The 23,415-nt window shown below is 41.5% G+C and overlaps 1 protein-coding gene across 2 annotated transcripts in view; it reads left to right on the top strand.

The window, feature by feature from the left end:
* Positions 1–2,760: 2,760 nt before the first annotated feature.
* The window catches only part of LOC120568933 (neurocan core protein-like), a 41,403-nt gene continuing 20,748 nt past the window's right edge, over positions 2,761–23,415 (top strand). The window contains exons 1-9 of one of the 2 annotated variants that reach the window (XM_039816685.1): positions 2,761–3,174; positions 14,091–14,170; positions 17,586–17,789; positions 19,330–19,512; positions 20,116–20,290; positions 21,452–21,579; positions 22,117–22,401; positions 22,989–23,132; positions 23,274–23,363. In XM_039816685.1, the coding sequence (XP_039672619.1) occupies positions 14,098–14,170; positions 17,586–17,789; positions 19,330–19,512; positions 20,116–20,290; positions 21,452–21,579; positions 22,117–22,401; positions 22,989–23,132; positions 23,274–23,363 (1,282 nt within the window). In that variant the 5' untranslated portion in view covers positions 2,761–3,174; positions 14,091–14,097. Of the gene's footprint in view, positions 3,175–10,560; positions 10,617–14,090; positions 14,171–17,585; positions 17,790–19,329; positions 19,513–20,115; positions 20,291–21,451; positions 21,580–22,116; positions 22,402–22,988; positions 23,133–23,273; positions 23,364–23,415 lie in introns of those variants that run through there. The other variant, XM_039816684.1, reaches the window with a different exon arrangement.

Raw genomic sequence — 23,415 nt, 5'->3', positions numbered from 1 at the left:
CTAGTTCTAACACTGAGAAATTCAGAGCTGACAAGGGAGGGGGTGGATAAACAAGGTCCACTGTACGGGAAAAGACTTGTTATAATTCAGCTGGAAATTGATCCTCTGGAATTGAATCTGAGGGCGGATTGTCTTTCCACCGTGGCACTGATCTGTTGCCAGTCCACAGAGGTATGGGAGTTTCCAATAACAAGTATTGATCCAGTCCATTACTGTTATTGAACGGTGTAGAATTACAGTTTGTGGTCTTCTGACGTAAACATTACAGAGATTGATGGACATTGTCTCCTTCTCTGTTCTGGCCTGCAGAACTGACAATGAAGTACACATATGAATAAGTGCACCTCTGGTTGACACAAAAGCTTTTTTTTTTCTGTCAGTACATAAATCTCCAGGATGGTGGGTGCAGTGCTGAGTGACTCGACGAGACACATTATTTGTGACAACAAGGCCTGAGGCAGCTCAACATCTTCTAGGCAAATGTTTGTTCCTTCAACCATCTAAATAGCTCATCGTGGTTCGTGGTATTCTTTGTTGCACAAAACACACACACACACACACACAAAAAGTTCTTAGAAAAAAATCTCCATTTTGAATGCAGAATTCAGATTAAACAAAGCTGTTTGATGTCTCAGAGACCATATTTTAGTCACATTTAATCGTATTTAGCATGTAAACATTGCTGCATTTGGGTTCGCCTCTAATCCCCTAGCAACCATCAGTTCTTGGCTTCGGTTTTGTTGGCATCCAAAAACAATGGTGTGTTTTGTAATACTTTTGTGAGGCAGAAGAAGAAAACAATATGCAAATCGAAGTCACAGAAACTTCAGATTAGAAATACTAGCGGCGGTTAAGGCCTGTGACAGATGCTCCTGATCCAGTCAGGGTGTTTGTTTTACGAGCAGACACATTTACAAGCAAGTTTGTTGACGGGGACCCTCATCAGCGCTGTGAGAGTGATGGGGGGAAAACAGAGACAAACATCATGGCAGTGGGGCATTCATCCAGCTCTCTCACTGCACTCTTTGATTGTCTCTGAACACAACAGGAGGACTGGAAGGAGATGCAGAAGAACCAAACTGTGAATGTTGTACTGCGGAGGCCTCACTGCTCCAGTCCAGGTAGCCCTACATGAACAAAACCCCCTCGTATGTATGGCTTCACCATCTAAATCATCTAAATGTCCGGTGCATCCTCAAAATTCAGCCTGGTACCTTTGGAAACTCGATCTCCGATAGAATATGAAAGAAAGTTGAACAAAGTTTGGGTTAAAGCTAGACTAAGATCACTTGCCTGAATGCTTAGAGAAGTGCTGTCTTTGACTTTATTTCTTATCATTTAACCCTTGTGTTATCTTCCTGTCCACCATGAACTTGTCCTTCTGGGTCAAAATTAACTTTTTTGTCACTTTCTTTCAACGCTTTTTTTTTAATTCATGGTCAATATACCTAATTGAAATGAAATTATACCTATATACCTATTTCTTTTAGATAAAAAAAAGGCAGAAATGATGTAATGAGTTGACTAATAGTTAAGATCAGAGGATGTTGAGTAGATCACAGACTGGTTTATGTCAAAGTTTAGTCAGGATACTGTTTTAAACCAATTTAAACATGTTTTTTAATGCTATAAAATTGAGCAAAACAACCAAAATTCAATGGAAGTATTAATTTTACCTGCAAAGAATGTTGTATGGGTACCATATAACGTACACGCATGCATTCATTTTATTTTGGGGCGATTTGGTTGTAAGAAACCCATATTTCTGATATAAAAAAACCTTTAAAACGGGTCAAATTTGACCCGGAGACAACACAAGGCTTAAAACCTTATGTTCACACTGATGAATCGAGAATTTGAAAGAGACATTTCACCTCAATTCTCTCAAACACTGGCTTTCTAAAAGCCGTCAAGTAAACATCCTATTTTTAAACTATGAGTGAACTATGGAGGCATTTTCTTCAAATGAATATTTTAGTTCAGAAGTGATTGTGATTACATAATTACTAGCTCTATTGAGATTCCAAAAGACAACAACTCCTGCCTCCATTACACAAGGGAAGACGCATTATTCAAAACCAAGGTTGAGCAACAGACTGCAGACCTACAGCATGATGAGTCTGCTGCTCTTCTGCACACTTGATCATTGAGAGAAATCAGAATAGGAGCATGGGCCACCGCCAACTAACAACAACTAAGCAACTAAGGCCAAAGCAGACTCACTGTCTGCTGTGTATTGACCCCGCTGCGGTGAGGACAGAAGATGTTGGCTGTTGTCAGGTTGTGAGATGCGTCTGAGGCAGCTGTGCTTTCACTCAGCAGCTGTCACAATGAATTCTGCTCAACATGAGTCCAAATGTTATTCCTGCAGACATTAATTGGGTGGACACATGATCTTTATTTTTGTCTCATGAGAACAGAAGACCTGCGAGTTCTGTGTGATAACACAAGTTTAGTTGATTCAGAAACAAGAGGATTTGAGGATGTGCCATGAGGATATATATTTAAATATATATAAGGGGGTTCATCTGATGGTCAGACTGTCATTGTAAGCTCATGGGTACATTTCAATTGAATCCACAGACACCGGATCAACCTTTGAGGTTAATGTAGGAATCGGATTATGGTCATATAAAGTACACTCCCCCCTCTCTCTCTCTCTCTTACACCCCCACACCCTTCCTCTCCCACCCCCACCCCCACCCTGTGTCGCCCCTCTTTGAACGGGGGGCGCTGGAGCCGTCTGCCTGTCACCGCTTGCCTCTTTGTTCAAACTGATCTTGCTTCTCTCCCTCAGCGTTGCTGCTGGCGAGGAGGGGATCGGAGGCAGCACCTTGCTGCGTGCGCGCGCGTGTGTGTATATGCGAGTGTGAATCTATTCCGATCCCGGCAGATATCAACGTGTGAGGATGAACGGCGCATAGGCTGCTGCTCGGCGAGGAGAAGGATACCGTTGGAGAAGGAGTGAGAAGTCCAAGACGTGGAGCGCTTGTGCACACACTCACCCCGCGGTCTCTTGTTCCTCTGCAAAGTGCTGTTTCACCCTGGTTTCGTCGCTTGCCGTCTCTCTGCACCCTGTGGGAGGTTTTTGGGGGGAGCACCTGCACCGAGGCGCAAAAGCTCAACATTCCTGAAGATTGCACCATTGAGACGCGTCTGGTTTTGACAGAAAAGGTAAGACTGAAAGCACGGAAATAATTTGCTTCGCATGCATGCTTTATGAAATCAATAATTTGGTCAGTCATTGCGTGATATCTCAAGTCACCCGGTTGCATGAGGCGCCTGAGACCGCTCAGCTGCTGGAAGAGGATCTAAAGTGCTTTCATTTCTGGGTTACAATAGAAAGACGCACTTTCAAAGACAGGGCTCGCAATTTAAGGACACTGTAGAGTTCTTTTCGCATTGCCAATCCATGCAATATGTAATTAGCTTATGCATATGCAATAGGTAGCCTAATAACTATTTCCTCTAGACCAATCATTGCCTTTCCTCTCGCACGATCACAGCCTCTCAGCCTTAAATACGCACACAAATCGCAACCGTTTGGGATATCTTTAATTATTTACAGGTCAAAGCTTTTAATATTGGTCTATATTTACGACCCATGTAGGGCCATGCATAAATCATCAACTCACCAAGTAACCTTGTTAGTGTGTCCTCTCCTCTCAGGAGATGTCTTGTCTTCGTAAGAACTTTGGTCTACATGCACACACATCTTTTAAATCTTCCTTTACTTTACAGTAGATGACAAAATCAAAAATAAATCAGACAGGAGGGTGCCTTCTGTTGACTGATGCAATTGTGGAAGCAGATCAGAACACTTGAACAGGTGTTGGTGAAATCTATTATGTAAATCAGAGTCCTTTGGTGAACAACTGCCAACATCAGATCTTTTATTGGTCCACCTCCAAGGTCTGTCTGTCAGCTGGGAATGATATCAAAGATCCTGTTATGTATAGAAACTGGATGATCAGTGATCAGTGAAGTCTCTGAGCCTTGTAAACCATCTCTGAAAATATAAAATGATACAAAAAGCGACCAAATGATGGTAAAATGAGTGAATGCCTGGTCTCTGAAAGTCTTCTATTGATGACTGCCTGCTTTGTAAACAAACACTGGCATGTTCAAATCACAGTGAAGGAGGAGAACAGTTTGGGTCACCTTGCCAAATGAGCTGTAGTCTGAGAATATGCTAGCCCCCGCAGCCCAATAAAAGCCCATCCTGCTTCTATTGACTGACTCCATGTCTTTTCTTCTTTGGCCTTGTTAGTGTGCCCACCACCAGCTGTGTGTCAAAGCCACAAAACAGGACGTGGTTAACCAGGCAACGCCGCACTATAGACGAGCCCGAGCTGAGGAAATGTGTGTGTGAGAGAGATAACAGAGCAGTATAGTGCCTGTGGGATGAGAATAGTGAGGAATGAGGCTAGGAGACCCAGCTGAAAGTTTACACCATGCATTTTTCATTCCGTCCGGATGTGTGTGAGTGTGTATTCGAAAGGGCATCCATGAGGCCCGGCACGCATGGCATACAGTAGAGTTGTGTGTCTTTAGATGACTGCGCTCATACGAGCAGAGGGATCAGAGAGCGGTGTTGTGGAGAAGAAAAAGGTCTGATTAAAATAGAGTACGAGCTCAGTTGGGCTGCCTCGCTGTCTGTTGCTGCACACTTTGCACTCAATCAGCCTCAGTGTTGTTTATAACGTCTGGCTCTGAGACGTCTGCAAATACAGGAGTCACTTTGCATCAGTGAAAGATGGGAAAAGGAGTAATGTTAGATGCTTTTAGATAGATGAAACAGTGCAGAAGTGAAGCAATGAGCCGATTTGTCAATAAGTCGATTGACAGACTCGATTGGGATTATTTTAAGTCATTGTTCGAGCGAAGATGCCAAACATTCCCGTGTTTCTCTTCGTTATTGTGAGGATTTGTACAGTAGCTTTCTTCATTTGTGGGTTTAGTTGGACAAATCAAGCAATTTGATGTTGTTTCACAATTTTCTAGCATTTTGTTCACCATACCAAACCAGTTACATTAGGATCAGCAACCGTTTTGATATCTATGATTTCAGGCATTTCTTAAGCAAAATTGGCAAAGATTCACTGGCAGCTTCTCAAATATGACGATTTGCTGCTTTTCTGTTTTATATCATTGTGAATTGAATTGTGAATTGAACATCTCTGTATTTTGGACTGTTGGTCGAACGAAGATAAAAAAAACGTCATCAAGATGTTGTTGAGCTTTAGAAAATTGTAACATTTTATAGACTAAGCCTGAGAAAATAATCTGCAGATTCATTGATAATGACAATAGTTGTTAGTTGCAGGCAGCCCCTAAAGTACTGTTTCCTTTCAGAATAAAAGGGAGTTTATCCCTGCTGTTCATAAGTGAGCAGTTTTGTCTTGCTGATGGTGTATTTTCAGTAGAAGCTGAAGGTACATCTCAGTCAGGGTTTGATATTTTTCTCTGTGGTATGAAAGTGCCCACTCTAATATGTCACTCAGGTGATTATTGGCTCTGTCAGTACAATACATTGCTAAAAGCTAACAGAAAAGAGCTATGAAAACTAAAATCAGCACCAGCGCTCGCTTATAGTAATGACCAAAATAAGCTTACTTCTAAGTCAGCCACAGGCTTGTTACTTTATGGTTATGCTGCCCTAAAAATGTGTTGACTTTTTTTGGATCAGAATGTGATGGGTAGTGATGTACAATGGGGAAATGTATGAGATGTCTTTGTTATTGTCCTAGCAGTAATTCATAAACAGCAGATCCAACTGTGAACTATAAAGTGGGAATTTTATGATCTCTTTGAACTTTGTGCACCGTTTACAGCCAGATGGAGAATAGGTTTCAGGCTAACAATGACTTCACAGTGACTGGAGCTAAAACTGTCCACGTTTTCAGCACTGGACAGCTCCCAAATCTCAATGCCCAATGGTCCGACCACAAACATTTGTCAAATAGAAAAAGAGCAGTGAATAGTTGTGGTTTGAGCTGCTGGATGGAACGGTAATGTCTCCCTCTCTCCATGGAATATTGAAACCCGAGTGAGTCCCCAGCCACCAAAACCCAAAAGGGATTGGACAAACCAATCCATCAATCAACTCCAGTCTTTAGCCTGGGAGGGACTAAAGCAGCCCACCAGGCCAATCATTACAAGCGTAGATGAGACCACAGCTGAACAGCTCAGCCACACAAAGAGAAAGGTCCCTCTCTTTGTCTTTGGCCAGGGGCTCTCCTCTAAGGTGGAAGACAAATATTTGGCTTTGCAGTCGGCTGAGAAGAAGCTTGTTAAGGCAGCACCAAAGTTTTATCCGCCTCTGCAACACAGAGAAGATTAGAATGATTAGTCACTTCCCAAGAGGTAGTTAACTGCAGTGGTGTTATTTTTTTTTTAAATATTCTTTTTCTAACGTCACACTCTTCGAAACATGTACACTCAGCACTTCTTTCCTGTTATTGTTAAATGCTGATGTGAGAATGAGGAGATGGCTTCTGCCTCACCGGGCATTGGCGCTGGTGATAAACACTTAGAGAAGGACAGAGATCTCTGTTTTTTGTCTTTCCTCACCTAGTTGATATTCCACAGACTCAGCACATCATTAAAGATGAGGAATTCTTGGATGAAGCCCCACCGCCACGTCTACGTTTGTGTCTATTATTCCATTTAATTTCACAGCTACTCCTTTTTCTGACCAACTTTCCCTGTGGATGGAAATGTGGTTGGACTGTGGTGGCCTATTTATGGAAGCTCTCCCAATCCAGTGTGTCTGTCTCTTTGTGTGTGTGTGTGTGTGTGTGTGTGTGTGTGTGTGTGTGTGTGTGTGTGTGTGTGTGTGTGTGTGTGTGTGGAGCCAAAGACTACTATACCCAAGATGTTAGCTGCGTCTCATGCACCTGATCTTTTATTGAATTTGTTACCAAGAGCTGCAGAACCTTCACCTTTGACCTGTGTTGACACAGCTGGTGTAGAGGCTGCTTACGACAGTCCCTAGCTACATATTTTTTCACCTCTGACCCTAAAATCATTATCCCCTTCAATATTGCTACTTACTTAAACAAACATTTCGCCTACAATATTCAAGGGGCAGAGCCAGACGTAGTAAACGGGTCTGGGGGCATGCTCCATTTACTATTTGATAATAGAAACCTTAAAAATCTGTACATCATTTGGGACAATGATAGTTTCCAAGGAAAAGAATCATCCTGTTGAGCCTACATCTTGTTTTGTTTAATTATTCTCCAATTGTCTTCATCATTCTGAAACCAGAAAATAACAATTGTTCTGGGGCCCTGAATCCTCAAAGATTCAGGGCCCCAGAAGCCACCCCCTCCCTCCGCTCCTGACAATATTAATAAAAGCAATGGATCAAATGACTACATGGTTTGTGAAAAGTGAACTACGTCTGTAGTGATGAACCCAGAGATTTATCACCTGACTGCAGTTCCCTTCAGATGAGTGTTTTAGCGTCTTTCTGCTCATTGTTTTTGTTTTTTCGCCCCCACAACTTTAGTGCCTTGGTGCATTCTCATCAGCTTAATTCCTGGCAATTGGCAGGCAGTGAAACAGTTCTAAAAACCCAGCATATGCTGCCTTTCCAGCACCAGACGACAGAAAGATAAAGTTAGCGACTAGCTGGTGAACATAGTGGAGTATTTAGCAGCTAAAGGAGTCAGATATTAGCAGCTAAAGGAGCCAGATATTTCCCTCAGGAGTTGGTGGAGACCAAAAACAGAAAAGCACAATATTGGAGTTACATTTCTCAGGTGGCCAGAAACACGACTCCAAATGAATACTAATGTGTCTGCTGGATGTGTAAATTAGCCATTATATGCTAACACGTTTTTGGTATCAACTTATGTAGTGATAAAACCACAGTCATGCCCCCAAAATTTCCACGATTACAAGAGATTTTTGACAGTATTTAGTTTATGCTTTCATTTACGTTCCGTTGCAAAGTACTGCACATAAAATACTGTATGATTAGTTACTTTAAAGGAACATTAAAAAGTATCCATGGAAGCCAATTTCTGCCAGGAAAATAAAAATACATACATGAAATGTAAATATGTAATAGTAACAAATTTGAATAGTCAAGACGAGTCAAAATTATGAGATAATACGCAAAACTATAATGTTTAAGTCATAATTATCACATATAAGATTAAAAAAAATGGAATCGTACGGTAAGTAAGTCAAAATTGTACTTTCGCAAAATTCTGCATGTAATAATTTAGTTTTTTTAATCAATGTTTACTTTTCATCAGTTTTTGCCTGGCAGAAATGGCCCATACTTAGAGTTATCTGATCGTTTTCCTCTTCCAGTCAAAGGTTCACTGGTTACAAATCAATTGATGTCGGTGTGATTCGATCCTTTTTGACGCATTAAAGAAAAGAGCGATGATTGATTCCACCGAGGTCGCTGTCTGGCGCTCCCTGGTTTCTATTTCCTCTAAAAGCTGTTACAATAATTCTCACATATTTATGTGCTCACTTTTTGTGCAGCTCCCTCATATATTAATCAAATGCATTTATATTGACTTTTTTTCTCCGTATCTCACATAGTCCTACACCTTTTGCACATACACACAAACGACAAAAATACTCATACGACGGTGCCAGAAAGGGACTGAGAATAAAAAGGTGGAGAGAGAAAATGAGCATATCTGAGATCATCTGCTGCAGGTCTGTCGAGTGACGCTCCACAGCAGCTTAACAGCTCTACAGGAAGCTCGGCAACAGATGGATGTTATAAGAGCTGTCAATCTCTCACAGGTATGCACAAATTGTATAATGCATGAAACATCACGTATTTCCTCTTGGGTTGCTGTTCAACACTGAATAATTAAAGGGAAAAAAAACAGAAAAGTTCTAACTACCTACTTACAGTTACAAGCCTAAGTCTCTGGCTCTTTTATTCGCTTGACTTGTCTGTTGAGGATCCTTCAGAGTGACCTAAACTGCCTCATCTCTGCGCTTTACTGCTCACACTTATAGCCAAATCTTAACATGGCCTCAGGAACCCGGTTTAAATAATCTCTCTCTCCATGCCCAGTGCGATCAATGGTGTCAGTGTGAGAGGAAGGAGAGTGTAATCGGAGGGACCAGCTTTCCAGGGTCCTCTCTCCAGCTGAAGCCACCAGAGCTGCATGAGTCATTAGTTGCTTTGAGTGTGATTAGTCACCACACACTGAACACAATGGGTGTCTGTGTTTGTGGGTGTGTGTGTGTGCATGTGTGTGTGTGTGTGTGTGTGAGTGAGAGAGTGTGCACAATGCATGAAGGGAGCAGGAAGTGAATACCTGATTCAGCTGAGCTCACTTTCCTTTTTTTCAGTTTTTTATTTAACTTAAGCGATTAATGTTCATGCACTCTGGTTTAATGTCTCTTTTATGGCACCAAATCACCACTGCAACATACTACTACTGTATTTTTTTCAGCCTTTACAATTCATTTAACAAACATTGCGTCTGTGTAAGCGCACAGACGTTCAAATCTCGGCCACAAATCTATTCAGGATGCAGCATTTGTCTTGCAAAGAATTATGGAGCTTCCGACGCAGCTTTTCATCACGGCGGTGTAGTATTGTCACAACAGTGATAAAATGACCTTCGTTTCATTCCTCTTCCTTCATCTTCTTCCCCAGCTCACCACTTTGTCTGTCACTCATCCAGAGCTGTTATTTTGCTGTTCACTCTGCCACTCTCCAGAGGTAATAGTTTTGTGAGACATGATTAAAGAAAAAGGGAAGGAGAACAATCACCTTCTCCTGTCAGGTCCCAGGAGGGGATACAAGACTGGCAGTTTGACTCCTTACTGTAAAACTAGCTCCGTTTCCATCCTGATGTCTATTAGTACAGATTTATCCAAAGTCCTAAGCCTCTCATCTTAAGCTATGGCATATTTTTAGACATTAATTCTTCTGCTTCCTCTTGTCATCATGCAGTTACCCCAAAAAAGGTTTTGGAACTTCTCGTAGAAATACAAAACTTTTTTTTTTTTGTTTATATTTTTCCTCCGTCAGAAAATCATTTCCCCAAGGGGCAAACAGAGCTTGGGCTGTTTTTGGTTGGGTGGAAGAAGAATATTGCATGTAAACAAGATCTCAAGAGTTTTAGCCTTTCCAAAATCAAAAACACAAGAGCAAAATTGCAAGGAATGGATTGAACATTGTGTTGTATCTGCTCTAACATAGGCTGCAAACTTTATAGTTAGCCAAGCATGCTCTTACTCACTCCTTAAAGTAGTTGAGTGTAGAGTAAGTAGTAGAGCGTTACTTACCAAAGCTACCTGCATTTATAGCTATAAGCTAACTGCATTGTTTTGTGGCATTACATGTTATGTTATAAAAAGCCTTGTTCAAAACTGACACATCAACTGTGTGGAAACCAAAATATGGCTATATCAGAGTTTAGGCTAACGTTAGCGGCTTTGTCTGGCTTCTATATTCGGTTTGGGGATGTTTACACTCCAGCAACATTTCCCAAACTCGTCGGTTCATCCTCAAATCCTTTCCACTTAAGTATATTACTGTTCTTTACTAGGGATAACTAGCTCTACCCTGCAAGAACAATGCTGCTCCCTTATTTGTTATCAACATGGATTATTAAATGGTGAGGATGCTGACTTTTTGCCATGAACATGTAGCTAAATGATATTTTTTAGCATAATGCGTATGTACTGTAGCTATCAAATGCATATATAGGAGCCTTCGTCTTGTTTAAAGCATGTCAGCTGGAAAAGCCAACTCATGAAGTTAGTGTTAATTAGCTAGCTAGCTATAAAGTTAGCTTAAAATAGTGAGAACCTTAGTCTACTTCTGTCTTAAATCCTGGACCCATTGTTTAAAAAATGACTGGGATTTTTGGGTAAATCTGCCACGGTTATCTTTGTAAACTGCATTATGTGAGTCAATTCACAAACTATAATAGCCTACATGAAGTGTATTTGTTTTCTTGACCTTAACTGTGATGGCAGCTGCCGGGAGTGTGTGTGTAGGTTGGTGTGTGTGTGTTTTAATGTTAATGTTTTGTTTGTGAATGCAGAAATGCAGAAGGTGAGATTCATTGACCTACCTTGTGAATTGGCTGGGATTTGATGTGGGGCTTTATAGTAGCTGCACCATTACAGCAGTGTGTGTGTGTGTGTGTGTGTGTGTGTGTGTGTCATGAATCAACATGGGACCCAACCTGGCCTGATTAAGTAAACCTGACGGAGGCATTGTAAGCATAAAGCTGTCGTGCTGTGCTCACAAACACGATTTATCGTACAACCACAACAGCCGCTGACATGAAGTGTTCCGCACTCTTCTTGTTTTTTCCTGAAAACAATTTTCCCACCAACTGCAGAACCGAAGGAGATTTGGGTCGAGGGGCATGTCTTGCCTGCGTCATAATGAACATGAGGCCAGTTGGTCTCTTGCTTCAACAGACTGACAGCTTATACTGAGCCGTAATGTAGGTCTGCCAGCCTCGTCTGTTAGCTCTCTTTGGATCTCTGTCACTCCGCTCGTCGGCTCTTACAATGAGTCAAGAACGCGTCCTATTCAGGCAACATCGTGAAAATGTGTCGGCTGGACATCCACATTGAAGTCCACTGAAGCATTTTAGAGACTTCTGGCTCTTTTCTCCTCAAGACACAGCTGTGCCTGTGAAAGTGAAGAGGGGTTATTTAGAGGGAGGCGTTCACGACATCTGATGTCTCCCTTGTTAACAAAAGGTGGCACTGGTTAGTATGCGGCTGGTGTGATTGGATGGCCATTGCACTGGATGTTGTAAATCCCCTCTGGTAAAACTTTGAAAGGCGGCTGTCTATAGAGCACACAGTGTTGTATGTTGTATAGCATCCATAGAGATGTCCATAGGCTGAACTGTATTCTGTATTCTGTTGATGGGGCTAGTGCCTGCTGGGCCCCTGCCAGTCCCAGGCCCTCCAATACAACACTCTCAAATGCTCTCCGCTTACAAGACTGGGCAATCTCCTCGGTGTCATGACCCTCTCCAAGCCTTTAGAAATCTCTTGTCACCCACCCAGCTAGCTCAACCAATGGTTCAGGCCTTCCAACATGCAACGAGTCCAACGGCCCGACCCCAATCTGTCACAGCCCATCACAAGGTCCTAACCCACCTTCAGAGAGGGGATGCCTCAAAGTGTGTGGCACAGCGGGGTGGGGGGTGGGGGGGCTCCTTTTTTTCCAATCTAGAGAGTCTAGAGTCTAGACACCAACTTAAAACACCGTTAAAAATGACTCAACAAATTGTTGTTTAACGACAGTACTGTATAGTTTGGCAGGTGCCACTGAGCGCTTTACTTTTCTGAGAGGAATGTTTCTCTTCGCCTCACACACTCCAGTTTTATACGGTTGAAGGTTTTACTGCTCTTTCACATGGTCAGAGAAGAGAGCGACCATTATTCCTGTAATTTATAAAGGGTTGAACTGGTGTTGCATAATCTTCTTTCTGAGCATCAGGGATGCTGGTGGCATGAGTTGCTGTTACCTTGGTGAATGCAAAGAGGTCTTTTGCTTTCCTGGATAAACTATTTACTTTAATTGGAATTTAGACATGGGCTAATTTCTGCTCAAACTATTTCAAATTCTGCATATGGTCTCTGTTAGTAATGCCTGTGTAGTCAGGGAGATATAATGAACAATATTTTGTAAATGAATAATTTCGAAGTTGTTGTTGTTGCTTTACTCCATTTTACTGTAAATCAGCATTACACAACAAAGCTTGTTTTTTTTTTATCCAACAGCATACTCTCATCTTCATCTGCATTTCATACCAGTACGGGGTAATAAAGCTCTGTCTCAGTCGTCTCTCCATTGAGCTGAGAAGCTTCAGGCCCCAAGCCAAATCCTCTGGCAAAGTCAGCAGCTTGTTTCTGATGTGTGCTAGGATTTCCTCGATGTTGTGCAGTAGAAATACACCACTCTACAGTATACTAAAACTTAATCCAATCGTTTACTTTTGGAGTGGTTGTCGTGTTTCTTAATTAGATGTATCACTCTGTGTGTTGTTACTATCAAGTTAGACTTAACAATCTCTAATGGCCAGTTTTAACCAGGTGTGAGACCAGTACTGGATGACAATGATATTATTAGTTAAATTGGCAGCTCTTAGCTCAGGTGGTAGGGAGGGGGAAACGTGAAACACAATGACTGGACAAACGCATCGGCTAAATGGAGAGCACTGAATACAAGCCAGCGAACTGTGTCCGGGCCTCTAAGTGCCCTACAGTTGCAATATTGTTTATTATACCAATAAATAAAATGAATATGATACATTTTCCATCCCTGTCTGCAATACTGTGTGCATGCTACTAAATCACCTCATTTGCCTTTGGGTTAGGTCGTTTTTTTTTATTATTGTTCAGTATTCAAGTCCATTTCGGAGTATTTTATTTTATAGGTGTGGCCACAGTGCAATGACTCACACTAGATGAGAGGAAAAAACAAAATAAAGTATGAGTAATGGACAGCATTAGTTTTTGCGTCAGTAAGATGTCATGCTGCTGCTCTAACACCTGTAGATGCCGTCTACCTCAACTGGTGAAAGCTGCGTTCATGGTAGACAACTCTTTAAGATGTGTGACGTTTGTGTGTGTGTGTGTGTGTGTGTGTGTGTGTGTGTGTGTGTGTGTGTGTGTGTGTGTGTGTGAAAAGGTTTTTGTAATGCAAACAGCTGTGGAGCTTTTTTCCGGCACACACAGGAGCAGGCTGCCCTTTACAGTTTGCCTCTTATTCACCCATTCACCAACACTCACTCACTCACTCACTCACTCACTCACTCACTCACTCACTCACTCACTCACTCACTCACTCACTCACTCACTCACTCACTCACTCAGCCACTCACTCACTCACTCACTCACTCACCAATGGCAGCAAACTGCATGCAAGGCGCTGGCCTAACCACCGGGACCACTTTAATAAATTTTAAAGCTTAGAATTTTAATATTAACAGACATCAGTTAAATCAAATTCAGGATGATACATAAAAAAACATGAAGTTTATTGTCTGGAAGTGTCTTGGACACTGTGTTTAAAGTCTATGTTTTTTTATACCCCCGTCTCTCTCTGAATGCAGGTCCAGGATGGCGCTCGCTCTGTGTGCAGCTGGGCGGCAGATCCTCTTTGCTCTGATGCTGCTGTTCTATTTGGGCTCGGGTAAGTTGTCTGTTACCTATCTCCACTCATTGTATCCTTAAACTGCTGCATCTCCAGGTGCTGCAGAAATTAAACAGCAGTTTGTGATCGAAAGAAAAAATAGTGGGCTCAGTAAAAAGAAAGAGGGAAGCAGCAGCTGGACCAGAATAAAAAAAACATCAGTTCCCACATTCATTTTTTCCATGAATAAACAAAGACAGGTCTTGTAGGTGAGAGCTGACATGCTGAGGATGTTTGGAGACATGCTCGGTGGGAGTGAGCTGGAACACCTCCAAACCCATTTCTGAAAGTTTAGTCGACCATCTGTTCCATTACAACTAGGCATAAAATTCACAATTATGGAACAAAAAGACAACACATGTCAGAGCTGCAGGTCTCTGGTGTATAGTATCGCAGGTTTGAGGTTCACATGCAGCCTGCTGACTGCCTCTAGTAAAGATAAGTTCCTCTCTTTAATTACTTTTCCTGCAATTGGCATGCATGATGGTAGCTGGTCAGCCTGGAGTTTCATTAAGGCGTCGCTCATTTTCAATATGAAAACATACCTTACTAGTCATAACGCTCTGACAGCAGAAAGTTATTACTCCACATTTATTCGTGTTTTCTCCGTCTTTCTTGCACAATCCCGCATCCAAAAGTAAACAAAAGGATCTACCTACTGCCAACATAATAAAACAGGATTGGAACCAGCTATTACTCCAAATTAATAGACCTAGACAAGATTCTTATCTTAATATTGTTGTAAAAGCTGTTAAAACAGTTATATTCTGAATTGTTTTTCACGTTTGAGTCATTTCCAAGTTGCCCTCAAGCAGTCAACAAAGTACCACAATATACCAAACTGGGACATCTGGATAACAGAGTTTACTCTATGAGTTGTGATGATGGCCAACTGACAAACCAGGTTCCAGGTTAATGGTAAATACTGCAATGTTCTTCTTCTCTGTATACTGTCCTGTGGTTTACATGTTCAGCCTGCTACCAAGAACAAGTGGAGTTTAAAGCTGTTTGCTATGGATTTAAAAAGCTTTTTTTTTTTACCTTGGCAACTCTTAGTGATGTCATCACGACTGTAGCAGATGCAAATCGCTAGAAAATATGTGGTAAATACATGGTGGCATATTTCCTGACTTTATGAGTGGATTAGAAGAAAACGCCTCAATATGCCAGTACACCTTAAACTGGTGCATTGTCAGATTCAAAAGCCTCTGCAATGGGATCAAGTTATCAGTCTGATGATGTTCTTTAAGGAGTTGTTGTTTCACACTTTGGGAAATACTTTTATGTGCTTTGTTGTAGTCTTTCTTGTTTCTAGTGTTAGATGGAAACATTGATTGAACACTCTCATGTCTGTGCTGTGAATATGAAACCAGAGGACTATTGATTATTTCACACAAGAAAGAAATATTTGTTTTTCCTGTGCTATTCAACAACTTGACAACTAAGCAAACCGCTAAGGAAGACAAGCTTTTAAGGTTAAAAGCTCCAGAAAAAAGCTAGTAAGGAGACCTTTAGTTAAGATTTGCATCAAAGGTCAAAAGTGAACATTCATGCTCAGCATTTTAAACATAGTATTGAAGTAGTAGTATTTGTTAGTATGTCCTTATTTCATGTTTATGGGCAACATTATTTTTGGCATTAAAATCAAATTCAATTAGCCAGCACAATCGATTCAGTTTAAGAGACATTGATATCGGCCTTGAAAGCCTCCTTATCTCATTGGACAGCTCATTGGAAGAGGACTGACAGGAATGAGAGATGGCATCTGTTAATGATAGAGAGTGTCCTTTCATGTCACTTCCAGCTCTCTCTTCCTCTTTTTAGAGCTGGAAGTGTTTTTCTTTTGTCCCATCTGTCACCACCATGCTGCAGGGTACACTTGTCATCCAACGTCTCTCAATTTCCTCTATTCAGTTTCTTAGACTCCTTCTTTTCCTCCATCTCTGGTTTGCCCTCTCTTTTACCCCCTTCCTCCTTCCCTCTCTCATTCCTGCTCTCTGTCTTGTTCTGGCTCTTGTGCTTTTCCCTGGTATTTGTGATTTTGTGATTACATCTGAATTTTTTTTGGTGGGGGGGTGGGGGGAGGAGGGCGGGGGGGAGGGGGAAAGGCAGCGGAGGCTTTCTTCAGCACAGAGAGATGCTCTCAGGGGGGTTCAGCTTGTGAAAGCCATCCAATCTAAATGCAGATGGAAATATCTTTCGGGGATTCTATTCCAACATGTGCAATATTCCAAATAAAATAAGTGTGCTTATTTAAAATAAGACTTTGGTTGTTGTTGTTTTTTTGTAACGCTCATATTAGTTTTACAAAAATTGGTGTGAATTTGAATAAAGGGGACCAGAAAACAAAACAAATGTTAAAATCCTTGAGCAAATTAGCTACAAGCTTATAAAAGCTTTGTAATTATGTCTTCTGCTTCTTTGTTGTTACGTTGTCAGAGACTGTCGCGCCTTACAGTCCATGCTACTCACTGACTTTGTGAGCAGCAACAGCTCATGAACTTACTATGAATTATTAATGAGGATATATAGTAGTTTGTTTAACTGAAGGTCTTGCTACTAGATGTTTCGGGAAATTTCAACCGCATCTCACAATCTTCATTAGCGATTAGTTGACTCTGAATTGCCTGTGGGTCTGAATGGGAGCTAGGAGGGTTGTGCCAGTCCTGTGACAGTCTGGTGACCTGTCCAGGGTGTACCCTGCTCGTCCAATGTCAGCTCGCCCGCCCCCCCCCCCCGATTAGAATCAGCAGTTACAGATAATTGGATGGGATCTTGCTTGGTATCAAACATGAAGGTGCATAGAGGACAAAGCACAAAGAGGCAGAATTGGTTGGTTAGTGGATCATGTCTGTACAGTTGATCCGGTTGTCATGGTTACATTGAACCTGTGTGTCATGGCAACCTGATTGAAGAGGGTGAGTTGCGGATATCAATGTGCAGAACCATGATCCTACCTCTCGCAGTGGCATTGGCGTAACATGAATTGAAATAAATAAATAAAAGGAAAATAAGAGGAAATAAGTTTGAGTCTGAGCAACTGTGGTCACTTGTGTGTGTCTTCTACTCTTGTTTGTCTGTGTGTGTGTGTGTGTGTGGGGGCAGTGTTATGTTTCTTTGCTGGAATGATAAAACCAGTTCCTCATTCTCGTGTGGAAAAAAGAATGTGAAATTGCTAATGAATCCCTGAGGTCTTGTTACTGTAGCTGATGCCTTGGTTAGCTAACAGCCCACACTTTCTTTACTTCTAATGCTTAGTGTAGAATACTGTACAGCATTTATCCTATAATCAAACAGCAGACTTATTCATGTCTGGCAAAAAGTAGACATTTGCAATACATTGCCCATTGTTGTCCTCCAACATATTTAACTGCATAATCCCATTGTGTTTGGTTCTTTTGTTTGTCCTCTCTAGGAGCAGCCTCCTCCATGGTAAACATGCGTAGGATCACCCATCCTACAGTACAACAAACGCTGGCAGGCAAAGCTGTCCTCCCCTGTGTCTTCACCCTCCAGACCAGCTCCTCCAGCCAGCCTCCCCACCTCCTGTGGACTCGCATCAGGGCACCAACAGAAGGAGAGAGCGCTCCTCTGGGGCAGATTGTGCTTTCTGCTAAAGGTAAAACAAAGCCATGATGATCTGGTTTAGCTGTTTATAAGACTTGCTCTACTTTGCTAAGTCAGATAACATTTCAAGGGCTTAGAGAGCACACTTTATTTTTTTTTAACCTTTATTTATTCAGGGAAGGTTCACTGAGAGGCAGCCTCTCTTTTGCAGGAACGCCCTGATCACATTCACACTGTTACACATTCATACCTGCCAGTACTGCCACAGTCTGATCAGCTGGCCACTGAGCAGCTCCACTGGAGGGCTTTGCTCAAGGGCACCTCAGTGGTGGTAATGGCCACCACTGCCTCTTAAAGGTGCACTAGTCAGTCTATATATATATATATATATATTTTTTTTTTTTAAAGATTCTTTTTTTAGGGCATTTTAGGCCTTTAATTCCACAGGATTTGAATGAAAGACATGAAAGGGGAGAGAGAAGGGAAATGACACGCAGCAAAGGGCCGCAGGTCAGAGTCGAACCCACGGCCGCTGCGTCGAGGAGTAAACCTCTATATATGTGCGCCTGCTCTACCAACTCAGCTAACCCTGCCACTAGCCAGTATTTTCAAATGAAGAGTGGATCAAATGTCATCACCCAACTCTGCAGCTCTCCTCGGCTTAAGGTTTTTAATGAATTCATCTGAAGGCCTCACAAGTAAAACAATGACTAAGAATTTAACAAGCTGATAGTAGCAGCTCCTGGTATTACAATGAGATAAATCCTCTCAGTAGAGGTGTTCCACTGTACTTGTAAATGCTCCAAACCTCCCTGAGTGGAAAGACTTTTAGCAAAGTTGTGCCTAGTCTTGGCACAGATAAAATCATCTATCTAGGTCTGCTTTAAAGTTTTGGTGCATTCCAGTTTATTGTTTTGGTTTTACTGCCTGCAACTTTCCTGTTTTGGTTCAGTCTTACTGCTCTCATCAGCCTGCTTTTAAGATGCAGCCCGCAGCTGTTTTTGGAAAAAAAAAAAAGCTCCAAAAGTTGCAGTTGGAAGTTAACGTTAATGTGCAGTTGATTACTTTGAACTGAACCACTCAAAGTAAATGAAATTACTGAACACTTAATTTTAATTTGCTTTCCTTCTAACGTCAAATGTTAACGAATAAATAAGCAGCAGTATAGTTACAAATAAAAACCTAATTTAACTCTCAAAAACTGAGCTTATATGCTTCATCAGGACTGTGTGGATGTAGTTTGATCACATTTGATTGATAATGGCCTGAAACTAAAGCAAACATCTGTCAGATTTTGTTTCAAGTGTTGCTAAATCCTGATTGGTCCACAGAAGTATGTGACATCATGTTGTTTCCAACCAGGTAGAAATGTTAAGACAAAAACACAACTACAAAAGACCTACATTTTGACAAAAAATTATGTGTTCACATAGGATCACAATTACCGAGAGGCCGATTGAGAAGATACATTTATCTTTAACTCAATCTAAATTATGTTTCTAGAGCTCCTTATACGTTTGTGTATTATCTCTAATATCAGCAGGATTTTAAAAGACACTTATAATGAAAATACCTCTCTTTCTGTGCCAAAGGTGATGTAATCAAGGTGAATAAGGCTTTCAGTGGCCGCGTCCTGCTGCCAGGGTACACTGCCAGTCCTCTGAATGCTACCATGGAGATCTCCAGTCTCCGCACCAACGACTCAGGCACTTACCAATGTCAGGTTGTCATGGGTAACGACTATGAGAGAGACACTGTGCCCCTGGTGGTCTCCGGTAAGTGCAGCAGCCACTGACGGAGATTTCATTGTGAGATAAGTTTAGTGCCACAACTCCCCAAAGAACACATTTAAGCTAAGAAGAAACACTTTTGACGGACTGAGCAGCTGTAACACAAAAAGGCTTTTAAAATTCTTCTTCTAACTTAATAGCTCTTTGTGTTTTCTTGTGCTAATGTAAGATAGATAATGGTTGCTCGAAAACCGGAGCCTTGCCAAGCCTTTTCAGCCATTTAATTCAATTAAACATTAATAACATGTATTCACCATCTCAGTATCATAATGGCTGACTTAATTAATGTAGCTTACTCTTGCTCTCTGTGTTTGTGTTGCTTTTGTTATCTCGTTTTCCACTTGAGTAATGTGTTATTCTTTTAATTAAAGAGTTTGGACTGAATACAAATGGCAGTGTTTCTGCGTGCCCATCTGTGGAATTTCTGCCCAAACTCACATCGTTTTCAATTGATGTGTTTGTGGCTTTAATAACATGTTTATTGATTAAATCACACTCATTTATTGATTTTAAACTCGGCTGTGTTGGTGTATCTCTAAAATCAATTCACAAACATCTCCCCACCTGTCCCTGTGTCTACCCGTGTAGGTGTTGTGTTTCACTACCAGGCTCCCGGCACCCGATACGCCCTCTCATTTACCGACGCCCAGCGGGCCTGCCTGGAAAACTCGGCTCAGATGGCCACACAGGCCCAGCTGTGGGCAGCGTACTACGATGGCTTTGCCAGCTGTGCAGCCGGCTGGTTGGATGACCAGACTGTCCGGTGAGGAGACGTTCAATGACTTCCTTCTCGTTGTCACGCTCCTTGTAGTGTTACTCACTAGTTGCGGCCTAGTTGAGTCTGGCTGTGCTTTGAAGAAGGGCTGCCAACTAACGATTCATTTTTTTATTGTTATTGATTATTCTGCAGATTATTTTCTCAATGAATTGAATAGTTGAGCAAAGCAAGCAATTTTTAAAGGTAAGAAATTACCTTTAAAAATTGCTTGTTTTGCTGGGCCCCCATCCAAAACCCAAAGATATATAATTCATCATAAAAGATAGAGAACAACAGATTCTCACATCTGGAAAGCTGGAATTCACCGGCTTCTTTTCATTAAAGGAATAGTTCCAGATTTGGGGAATTTTATTTGCTTTCTTGCTGAAAGTTAGAGGATGCGATCAATACTACTCGCGTGTCTGTATGATCAATGTAAAGCTTAGCTTAGCACGAAGACCGGCAGGAAACAGCTCGCCTGGCTCTTACATTTTTAAACCTCGGTTCTTGTACGGATTATAATAACGTGTGTTAGTGAGCTTTAAATGTGCTGGTTGTTTCCAGTCTTTATGCTAAGCTAAGCTAACTGGACGCTGGCGGTAGACATGAGAGCGGTATCAATCTCTCAAACATTTTAGCAAATAACTGTATTTCACAAAATGTCAAACTATTAGACTACTTTTAAAAAAGAAAAATATTTCTATGACTAATCGATTATTAAAATTGTCAATCGACTAATCAATTGAAGAACCATTTCTTTCAGCTCTTTTTTATTTTTTAGATGCCTGCTAATTCTGTAATATGAAGACATTTTAGTTTGTTCCATCTCTTCTCGGAGCATCTGTTGTCTCAATTCATTTTCACTTCTTCTGTTTTGTCACCTCATTTGCTTTAGATTCATGTTCTTCTTTTTACCACTGCTCTTTGCATTTTATTGTATTTTATTCTAATGTCTTGCCATGTTAAAGTGATTTCAAATAAGAATGTATTCCTAACTGGCATTTTAAGTCTTAATGAGAATAAACACTTTGATATATGAGCTGAGATAATGTTCATACAGTAAAATGATATGATATAATAAAAGATATTTCTACTTATTTCCTATGATTAGTAAAAGAAAAAAAAGGTTCAATCCCATTTATGACTCCCACATGGTTGTATCCACAGCTATTCCGTCCAGTCGCCAGAGCTCGGTTGCTATGGACACAAGGAGTACTCATCTGGAGTTAGGAATTATGGGAAGAGGGACCCGAAAGAGCTGTTTGATGTGTACTGTCTGGCAAAAGAACTAGATGGTACACACACACACACACACACACACATAGACACAGACACACACACACACACACACAAATTACACTACAATATTAAAGAAAGGGTGATATTCTTGTGTTTTTATGTTACTTTCAGTAAAGTGACAAGACTAAAAAAACATCCTATTGCAACAAATGTGTATCATTCCACGGCTGTAAGTAGTCCCCAACAAATACAGCAATTACACCTGTTTGAGTAACCTTTGCTAAAAACTGCAGTGCCCAACTGTTTTACCAAATTACCTTTTTAAAACAAAGAAACTATACATTCATTTGTTCCTTTTTGTTAAGGCTCGGGGCTGAGTGCCACACACAGGGTAGGGAACCACACATTTGTTGGATTTGTTGAGAATAACACAAATATAGAATATCATCAGAAAATAGCATTATAATTAGACAATATTATGTCTGATTGCAAAGCCTACACATGTATGACAGTATTTAAGCCAGGTGTCTCCCTGCTAGAACAGACATCATCTGCATCTTGACAAGTTCCTGTGTCATGTCTCCGTCCTCCAGGTGAAGTGTTTCACTCCTCGGTCCCGGGCAGGCTGTCTCTGTCGTCAGCCTCAGACCGCTGTGTGTCCCTCGGGGGGCAGCTGGCCACAGTGGGGCAGCTTTATCTGGCCTGGAAGGCCGGCCTGGACAGCTGCGCCCCGGGCTGGTTGTCTGATGGCAGCGTTCGCTACCCGGTGACCAGGCCTCGCCCAGACTGTGGAGGGGGCCAGCCAGGAGTCCGCACCGTCCCACCCAACAGCACTGCTGACAACACTACAGCGCTATATGATGCTTACTGCTACAGAGGTATTGTAGAGGGAAAAAAAACCACTGGCTGCATTTGCATAATATTTTTGTTTGTAGTTTTATTGATGGATGAAACAGTGCTGAAGAATACAGTGTACTACAGCATAATCTCAATAATGTTTCCTATTAATCATGTGACATAATGGTTCATATCAATATTAAATTAAAATGTGTGTATCAAAAATGACAAAACAAATTGACATTGGTACATGTTCATATTGCTGCCATCTCACTCCTAACAGAGTTGTTGATGTTACCATGGAAGCTTTGAGTTCTAATTAACATAGTTACAATGAATAAATGTCAGTGCCACTGTTGTAGCTATGGCAACAATGATTTCTGATCCACGTTATCTATCCCACCGTTATGTATGAGTGAAACTGCTGTAGCAGCAGTGGGTGAGAGAGAAAAAGGGAAACAGGATGTGTTGAAGTTAAACATCTAGATGCTCAGCTTTTGTGCCCTGTGTTGACTGATAATAGCTCATTTCGGCAAAATCAAAACACAGCAACGCTTTGAGACAATCGGCGTAAAAACCTTTGGCGATAGCCATTTGAGAAGCAAATCTCTTCACCTTGTTTCCCCAGGTAAAGTGAAGAATTCCGGCTCCATCTCTGAGATCTACACCTCCCTGTGGAAGCCCTGGAGCTACCTCACAGGCTCGGGTGATGCTGACTCTGCAGGGACAGGCAGTAGTGACGGGACTACACAGCAAACCGCCACTGCCAGAGGTTTTACATTTGTCTAAGATTAGCAGATCTGAAGCAGCTTGAACCAGCTGATAAATCAGCGAGTCAACCATCCAATCAGTAAACACAAATACACTAAGATTGACTATTTACAATAGACATGTCTTTTGTGCATCCTTGCAGGGCTTTCTGATGGCAGTGATGTTTCACTTTCAAACTGGACAGGATTGATTAACCTAGAAGAGGAGGCCTCCCTTTACAACACCGATGCTTGTAAGGCTGATTTTTAAATATCGAATTGATTATGTCTATCGATCACTTACGA

This window comes from Perca fluviatilis, chromosome 11 (assembly GCF_010015445.1).
Source record: "Perca fluviatilis chromosome 11, GENO_Pfluv_1.0, whole genome shotgun sequence".
NCBI lineage: Eukaryota > Metazoa > Chordata > Actinopteri > Perciformes > Percidae > Perca > Perca fluviatilis.
This window is presented reverse-complemented; position numbering and strand designations above follow the sequence as displayed.